The sequence below is a fragment of the Pteropus medius genome, unplaced genomic scaffold (genome assembly GCF_902729225.1).
Source record: "Pteropus medius unplaced genomic scaffold, Ma_sr-lr_union100, whole genome shotgun sequence".
NCBI classification, from domain to species: Eukaryota; Metazoa; Chordata; class Mammalia; order Chiroptera; family Pteropodidae; genus Pteropus; species Pteropus medius.
Genome location: NW_024353517.1, coordinates 11881812 through 11891044, shown reverse-complemented (window position 1 = coordinate 11891044; position 9233 = coordinate 11881812). Strand labels below are relative to the sequence as shown.

Genomic DNA, 9233 nt, shown 5'->3' with positions numbered 1-9233 from the left:
CACGCACTACTGACGTCACAATTACCCGCCAAAATGGCCCCGCCCTCCTAGAGAACCGCCCAAGGCAGAGACCAATAACACGCGGCAGGGCAGGACTTCCGGGGCCTGTGCGCACCGCCGGTTCCGTCCCTCTGCGCAGGGGAGGGTCCCGCTCCGGTCTTGCAGCTCCTCCTGATTCGGCTTGGGTGGAGTCCGAACTTCCCTTGTGCTTTCTGCTCTGCTGAGGCTGCGGAAACCTTGGAATATCGCGAGATTTGGTCTCTGGGCTGAAAAGGGAAACCTCTAAATAAACTTTAAAAACAGAACAGTAATTTAAAAAATGTCTTTCCTCGGTACTTCCCAGACTACTTTTCAGTTTTTCTTAATTTGTAACCTAACCTTTTAGATCACTATCCAGAGTTCTTAATCGAGCGTCTCCAGAGCCTAATCTCTGAGAAAGGTTGTGGTCAGAAAATCTGCAAACTGGTACAATTTATAAAGGCACTTACACTTCCTTCTATAGCCCAGCCCCTTCTTAAGTCTGGGCCTAGAGATAAGTTGCTTTAGGATTGCCTTCCCTCCTAAGGGCTTTGGAAACAAACTGCAGGTCTTCATCCTGAAGGTCAGTCATGTAAATCATTTATAATATAGTATTGGTTATTAAATTTCAAACTAGAACAATCAAAATTACAAGGAGGCCAAAAAAGAAAGTAGTTTAACATTTTATACATTTTGAAATAAGCTTTTCCATTTAGAATTAAGTTCTTGACCAACAACTGATCCTACTGAATTGAGTTATATGAAAAAAATATATTTGCCTAGGAAAATGGAATATTAAATACTGATCCTTAGTACTTGAGAACCAGGTCTTTGTGGACCAAAAAAAAAAAGGTTCTATGGAAAGTAACCTCACCAGTTTACCTGATCATAAATTCCTAACTGTCAGGTCATGGTCATACCCCAGGCATAACTTTTTAGTAAAGGGTGTATCTTTGCCTTAGGCAAGCAATATCCATTGTCTCTGTGCATCTAGGTTCACACCTTAGAAATAAGCCATAACCAGTCCCAAGACAGCACAGAATCTTGTTAACTATCCTGTAATCCAATCCTCACCTTGCTTTCTCCCACCTTCATATAATCTTTAATTTCCCTCCTTAATTTCAAATGCATAAAAGAAGCTAAAAAACTGTTATTCTCCAGAGCATTTGCGATCTTGCTCTCTGGCATTATGTCATCAGTTTGGCTCAAATAAACGCTTACAAAAAGCCTCTACAGTTTTGGACATTCTTATGTCGACACCTCACAAAGGTGTTTGCCAGGGGCTGGTGGCGTTATTGTTTAATGGATATAGAGTTTCAGTTTTATAAGTTCTAGAGATGGATGGTGGTGATGGTTGCACAACATTATAAATGCATTTAATACCGCTAAACTGTTCACTTGAAAATGGTCAAGATGGTAAATTTTATGTATATTTAACCAAAATAAACAAACAAACAAAAAAAAAATGGAGAGGAAAAAAAGAACCAGGCCTGAGTCTTTTGAGGAAAAGAAAAGAAAATCAGTTTGCATGAAAATAGTTCTTTTGGATTTGTTACAGTCATTCAGTTTGGGAAGATGAGTTGGTTTCCACATGGAGCCAAAACAAGAAGGTGTAGGTCCTTGGTAGAAAGCTTTGCTTTTTTTTAACATGGGTTCAGAAACCTTTGGTTGCCATCCAGTTGTTCATAGTATCAATCCCTTAGCCCAGAATTTCAGCTCCCTACTATGATCCTAACTTGTTTTTCCTATGGAATTTTCCATTATTCTTTGAAACATTCAACTTTGATCTATTTGCTGTCATCTTGTGTTTTCGGGTCACTGCTTTCTCAGCTCATCTTTAAAGAGCTCGTTTGTGGCTTTGCCTACTTCAAGGATCAACTAGGTGCACTTCTTCAGGAAGTATTTCTCCATCACACAGTGATACTCCTCCTCTGAACTCATCCAGTCATATATCTCCTAGTGATAGTGGTTTTTATTGTAGTCTTATTTAACTCTTGCATTTTTATTTCTATTCTTAGGTACTCATGTCTTCTATAATGGACACATTTTATATGCTTCTTCATTGGACTTGTTTACTTTCTGGACCCAACATCCCTTGGTCTGCCCAGGGCTCACCTGCATTCCTGGAATCTCTGGCCCCTCCTGCCACTTTTGGACTCCTGTGAAACATTGCAGACTCTGACTTTCCAATGGCTTCTAGGAGAGCTTAGATGATGCATCCTGGGAGTATGGGGTGTCACTCCCCACAGAGCAAACTTTGGCCAGTTGAAAACAGTGGATCGAGTGAGCGTGACAGAGAAATTCTCTTTCCTTCATGATTTCTCCAAACAGTGTATCTGGAGAAGGACCAGACTGAGTGAATATAATGTATCTGCCAAGCAACCTGCCATGTCTCTCACGGCTCATTTTGAAGAGGGGCTAGCAAGGTAACGTACCACCTAGTATTACTTCTTAGCCTTCTCTACCTAACATCTTTCTAGAGTTGGCTCATTTTGAAGAGAGGCTAGCAAGGTAACGTATCACCTAGTATTACTTTTTAGCCTTCTCTACCTAACATCTTTCTAGAGTTTTACCTCGTTCTGGCTGTCCTGAATTTGTAACTCCCAAATAAAGCATCAGCACTTAACCTTTTCCTGATGAACAGTGCCTACATTTTTTAATGTTTCTGTTATTTACAGCACCTAGCACATGGCATTTGGTGTTTAATAAATATCATAAATATATGGTCAATTCGTGCAAGTTCCCTTTCTGGTATGAATAACTGTGGTACTATATATAGAGAAAATGTACATCAACATACAATATATATATTAGGTAATTTTTATTATTGTTTTGTTTTTTAATAGATAATACATTCATGTGGTTCAAAATTCAAAATGTACAAGATGGATTAACAGCAAAAGACTTCCTCCTATCTTTCATTCCCTAACTGCTTAGTTTTTTCCTCTAAGACGATAAATGTTACTGTTTTTTTATGTATCTCTCCAGAAGAAGTTTATAAAATTTATGGATATATTAGCTTATATATATGTGTGTATGTGTGTGTGTGTGTGTGTATACATATATATATATTTGTTTTGTCCTTTTTTCCATTTAAACAATATACATTGAAAATAAATATTTTAAAACAACACATCTTGTTGATAACTCCACATCATTATGCAATAAAACAATGGCTACACGGAAAGTATTTATCATATTAATTTATCATAATATCTTATATGGCTACACGGAAAGTATTTATCATATTAATTTATCATAATTTATCATAATTTATCATATTAATTTATCATAATTTATCATAATTTCTCTAACATTTCCCTCACTTTCGCTATAAAATAAGCCCATAACAAAATTGTATATACATATTTTTTCCCATTTGTAAGATAAATTACTAAAAATGGAATCACCAGGTCATAGGGTAATAGATTAGTTTTTGACTAATGGTATCAACTCTTTTAGGCATGACTTTTGCTCTTCAGGGGCTGTCACTGCTTTCCCCTTCTCAATGACCTGAACAGCTTTTAGCAAACCATCCTGTAGAGCCTGGTTCTTTACCATGTTGGTAATCATGAAAGTGACATCCCTGATGTACATCTGCCTCACTCTAGCACTGTAGTGTTCTGCCTTGTAACCATGTGCAATAAAGAAGGTACAAAGTGCTGTGATGTCTCCTTCTTGCAGCCCACACTCCTCCAGGACAGACTCCCACACAACCCTAATGCGTTTGTTCTTAACTTTTCGTCTAAGGACAGAGGCTAAGGTGGGAAGACCTCTCACCAAGTCTGGCAACTTCTCAAGTACATGAGTGTGCAAGCAGATGAGTACTTCAATAACGTAGCTGTATAAAATATTCAATTCCACTGAAGTGAACCTACAAAAAATGGGGAGAACTTCTTAAGCAGTAGAACACACTATGTTCAAATATAAAATGAATTCTATTAGGATAACTCAAAGAAGGACAAACCAGTTGTTGTATTTTAGAAAATACTTACTTTAGAAATAAGACCTGTGCTAAAGTGGATACCTTAGTTCTCCGACCACTCACACAACAATTTTCTCAGTGGCAGAAGAGTTATATTATCCATCTTTGTGTCAGTAAGACTTTAGCAAGCAAGAGATTGTGATGCGTTCTACAGTGCCTGGCATATAAACAGGTGCTCAAAATAATCTTTTTTGAATGAATGAACCAAAGAATATGTGATTTCTTCACAATCCATTGTTGGAACCATATTAAGAAATTCAGTTTTAGAATGACCATTGCAAGCACTCAGAATGCCACAGAATTCTACTGATTTCTCATTGGATACTCACTTGAGTGCCAGGACTGCTGTCCACAGCTCATCTTGGGCTGCCTGGCTTGCTAATGTTTTGCTATGATGTTCAAATTTCTGTGTCAAATTATTCTTGGTGAAGTCCAGTTCTTTAAACTGTGCTTCTAAAAATTGGAGTTTGTGATCTACTCTATAGGATAAAAGAATAAAGAGTTAGTTTAGGTCTGGGGACATAATTAAGGTGTTGCCTTAAGGTAAGACTATAATATGTTGTTCAAAACAAGTACCAAATTTGGGGAACTATTTAAATTTAAGATTATGAACAGATGTTCCCATTTGCCGTTCTCTCTAGCCATCATCCTAGCTCTTCCATTCCCTATATTGCCAAACTTTTGAATTGTCTAATTACTTGAATTATTTGCCGTGTCTTGTCTTCATATGGTATTTATGCTTTAAAAAGTATTTTATACAAGCATTACTTTGAGTCTCACAAGCACCATAAGAAGTGAAGCAGTCAATTTTACTATTTACTATTTACTATTTACAGATAAAGAAATTGATTCTCAAAAAATTGAGACCTATTATCATATAGCTAGCTAGTGCTAAAACCAGCATTTAATAAGGTGGCTTTCTCTACCTTATCCTTCTTTCAAGGATAAGCTCAAATTCCACTGCCTGCTTGAATCCCCCAGCCTTTCTACCTGGAGATCTCCTCCCTGCTTGCTTCATTCTCACAGGGACTGCCTCTACCACCTGTCACCCCCCACCTCCTGCTTTATTTTTAGAGTTAGCTTTTCGTGAACAAAATTGTAAGCTCTTGGAGGGAGGGGACTCAGAGACTTTCTTGGACATCTATATACTTGTCCACCAACAACTAGCAGAGGCCTTACACAGAAGTTACAAAATGTCTTGTATGATTGAAATCTGTTATGTGAATGAGATGCTGAGCAATGTAACCCAAGGGGATCTGAGTAGCTCTGAACAGCCCTAATCAACAGAGGGCGCTGTGGCACCAGAATTATGTCTAACTGAACCACAGAGAACTATAACACCATAACTCACTTGCCTGAAGCCACCCACATTGTCTTTTATGAAGAAAATGGTACACTAACACACAGACCTCTTTCCTGAGTTTCAATTGTCCCCAGTGACCTGAATACTGTTGTGGTTGCCTAGATTCTATCCTTGAACTTTCTCCCAAGGCTAATTCAGCTTTCAGGTACCACCTACCTCTCTCCTAAGCTCTAGACCTGTTATCTTCAACTCAATTTTATACATCTCCACGTGGATGGATGTCAAACTCAACTGTCCTAAATTTAACCTACTAACTCCATCCCCCCGCCCCCCACCCCATTCCCATCTTCTGAAATTACTACAGTGGAATTTTCTCACTTCTTTGGATTTTATTTACATATTGATAAGGTTCAGTAGGAAATGTGCCTTTTGTGAGAGTGTAAACCTGAATGACCTAATATACCAGCAATCTCTGCCTACACACCAAAACAATGTTATCTGGTATACTGTGTATATTAAATTTCAGACTTTTAAGACTATATTGCTTGAAAGTTGTCTCTAGCTTGAACTTTAGAGAGGAACTCTAGCTTGTCAATCAGGATAAAGGTTTACGGTTGCAGCAGTTCTTCAGAGTCCTCTCACCAAAAGGCATTCCCAGACCATTCCAAATAAATCCTGAACAACATGACTGCGAATCTAAGTCTGTTTTCTACAATTCCTCAGATCAGTTAATGACATCGCCATCTACTCAATTGCTTGAATTAGAAATCTCAGATTAATTCTTACTTTTTCCCTTCCTCCCCATTAATGTCCCTAATTTATCTCCTTGTCTCTATCTCTACAAAACCAGTTAAGCACTATCTTTCACCTGGACCTAGGATTATAGTAGCGTACTTTCAATTTCTGCCACCTCCAATCCATCTTCCAGTAATACACTCCTGAAACGTAAAACTGATCATGTAACCGCACGGATTATATACCTTTTATGCCACCCGGACTTGCCCAGTGATATATAGTTAGAGCCAACTGGGATCTCCTCCCATCTTCTGCCACTCCTCTCATAGCCTAGTCATGAATCACGTAAGCCACTGAGCTGCTGACTTAATACAGTACGCGATTCCAAGCTTCTATGGCTTAGGTATACTGTTTCCTCAGTCGAGCGTTTCCTCCCATATTTTTCTTTCTCATAAACTCCTACTCACTCTTTAAGATCCAGCTTAAATGTCCCTCTATGAAGAGTTCCTTTTCCTAATGTCGAAGGCAAAATTAATTCTCTCTTCATGTTCTCATAGGCCTTTAGGAACATCATAAGGTCAATTATATTAAATCGTAAGTATTTTTGAATACTTATGTTATCCCTACAGACTTTTAGCTCCTTGAGGGCAGAAACCATATTTTACTTATTTTTGTATACCTACTATATAGCACATTCATTAATTGAATACAATTATAGCACCTGGGAGTAAAATTTTCTTTATTATTAACTTACAAAATTTTTTTTAACCTGGAAGACTCAAACCACTTTAACATAGAATCCTAATGGGCATAGCTGTAGTTCTTTGCCTATTTTTACTCCTCATTTTTCTCTTACCCATCTTCCCAGAAAAGCAGACCTATGCTTGCTCCCTCCCTGTAGCCCTTAGCAACCTTTTTATGGCCTCCTTCAAGGATATCAGGGTGGTTTCATTGTTCATCTTCTCAAGGCAGAACGAAAGTAAACAAAACAAGCAAATCAAAAACCCAATGGAGATTCAAATTCAGGGTTTTCTGCTGTCTTCCACTCAGCAACAGGCAGCACTAGCATGAGTATTTGATCTAAATTCTGCCTGAAAGGTCACTCAGTACAAGAAGCTTTTAATAGCTTGTACATCCAAATATAGTTTCAAAGAACTGATCATGTGAAGTAAGGTGTCCTGGAATGCACTATAATATTTGCCTTTGAAAAATAAGCCATAGTATATCAACATAGCACAACCAGATGTAATTGGTTCTATGTATATTCTGGTAAATGTATAATATACATATGGATATACAAATGTATACATATACTAAGATTAAATTGATAGAAATATTACTCTCAAATTTTAACAGCTTAATCATTCAATTATAACCTAAATTAAGTTTAAAGAGAGCTTTTATGATGTATTATATCAATGCTAAAAATCTAACCATCCTTAGAAACTAATAAATATTTATTGATAAATTCTAGTATTAGATTAGGCGTTGGAAATAAAAACAGAGATAAAATAAGATTCCTGAATTTAAGGGATTTAAATTCTAATTGGGGAAATAAGACATTACTTAAAAAAGAAAATATATATAAAATGTTGTGTGCTAAATAGGTACAGATCATAAAAATCATAGAAGATGAGAGAATAGGTCATAAGTCTTGAGTAATTGAGAAACATTCACATTGAATGTAGATTTGGGCTTTGTTCTAAAAATAAAAAATGTAGGTCTTTGATTATCAGAGAAGAAAGAGAAAGGTTTTACAAACTGGAAAAATTGTGTGAGCAAAATTACAGAAGTGGCAAGTTACATAATGTGGTCAGGGAACAATAAGTATAGTTTAAACATAAGATTCATGTGAGAAAAAAATTTAAATTGATAAGAGCCAAGTTATGACCTTATTTATTTGTTGAATAATATATTCACTTATTCGATATTACTGGACACCATAAACATCAGTTGAATGGATAAAACCTATGTACGATCGGTACTATTCCAGGTACTGAGAATACAATGATGAGTAAGACAAAATCTTTGCCCTAAGGAACATACTAATAAGGAGACAGAAAACAAGGATTATAAAAGAATGGATGGTGCCAGGTAGCCTGATAATAAATTTGAACATACGTGAGCTGTTGGTTCTGTAAAGTTGATCTAGCAGTGGTATTTAGGGTAAATCTAAGTGGGAATGAAACCAGAGGCAGACAAGTCCCTCAGAAGACTGCTATCACAGTCAAATGTGCAGTGATGAGGGAGTAAATTACAATGTTGGTCCTTGGAGTGGAAAGACAAAGGGACAGATATGAGAGACATTATGATTCCCCCAAGGACTCCTGAGGGTTGGAGTAGGTAAATCTCACATAAATCTTCAGAAAATTTTGGCTGCCCAACAAAATTCTTTGAGGGAATCTAGTCCTTCCTTGCCTCAGTGGGAAAAGCCTTGTCTTGTGTTCTACCAGGTAGCCATCCTCCCTACTCTCCTACCAACCCCTTGCTACTTTTATCTCATTAACAGAATCCAAATTTTGTTCAAGTATTGGGAGGCTATGTGCTTCAGGGGAGGCTGGGCCCCACCGCAGTCAAAGGGGAGACGATCTTGATTCGGTTAAGCCAATCGTATTAATTTCATTATTGTTGTCATTATCATTGGTTTAGGAATGGGCAAGTGGCAGAATTCTGGCTTACATAAAAAGTCTACTATGAAGTTTCAGAGAAAAGTTTTTCTTTTTTAATTGTGATAAAATATGTATGACATGAAATTTACCATTTTGGTAGAGGGTGGGTGAAATGAGTGAAAGCAAGAGAAAACCATTTTGTGCCAAAAGGTACAAACTTTCAGTTATGAAATAAATAAGCCCTGGGGATGTAATGAACAGCATGGAGACTATAATTAATACATCGTATTGTATATTTGAAGGTTGCTAAGAGAGTAGGTCTTAAAAGTTCTCATCGCAAGAAAAAAAATTTGTAACTCTGTGGTGATGGATGTTAACCAGACTTCTTGCGGTGATCATTTCTCAATACATACCTTTATCGAATCAAGGGATATGTTCCCAGACTGCCAATGGATGCCTGAAACTGCAGATAGCAGCAAACTCTATATACACTGTTTTTTCGTATACATACATACCTATGAAAAAGTTTAATTTAGAAATTAGGCATACTTAGAGATTAATAACAATAGCTAGTAATAAAATA

General features: G+C 37.1%; 1 protein-coding gene and 1 long non-coding RNA gene across 2 annotated transcripts; one reads left to right on the top strand and one right to left on the bottom strand.

The window, feature by feature from the left end:
• Window positions 1–143: 143 nt before the first annotated feature.
• On the top strand, window positions 144–2849 carry LOC120593036 (uncharacterized). The gene is made up of 3 exons (XR_005650290.1): window positions 144–601; window positions 2037–2499; window positions 2584–2849. It is a non-coding gene; the product is annotated as an uncharacterized LOC120593036 (long non-coding RNA).
• Window positions 2850–3375: 526 nt separating this feature from the next.
• Window positions 3376–7000, bottom strand: SMCO1 (single-pass membrane protein with coiled-coil domains 1). Its single transcript, XM_039850847.1, has 3 exons — window positions 6954–7000; window positions 4333–4482; window positions 3376–3892 (listed from the first exon to the last, which is right to left on the bottom strand). Exons 1-3 carry the CDS (start codon window positions 6998–7000, stop codon window positions 3448–3450), a joined length of 642 nt encoding a protein of 213 aa, XP_039706781.1. The 3' UTR covers window positions 3376–3447.
• Window positions 7001–9233: the final 2233 nt, after the last annotated feature.

Excerpts from the sequence above, each read along its gene's own strand:
- SMCO1 (XM_039850847.1), bottom strand. The coding sequence starts at position 7,000 with ATGAACAATGAAACCACCCTGATATCCTTGAAGGAGGCCATAAAAAG. Across the intron at positions 4,483-6,953 it reads TTGAAGGAGGCCATAAAAAG|AGTAGATCACAAACTCCAAT; the intron begins GTTGCTAAGGGC and ends TTTATCCTATAG. Across the intron at positions 3,893-4,332 it reads ACAGCAGTCCTGGCACTCAA|GTTCACTTCAGTGGAATTGA; the intron begins GTGAGTATCCAA and ends CATTTTTTGTAG.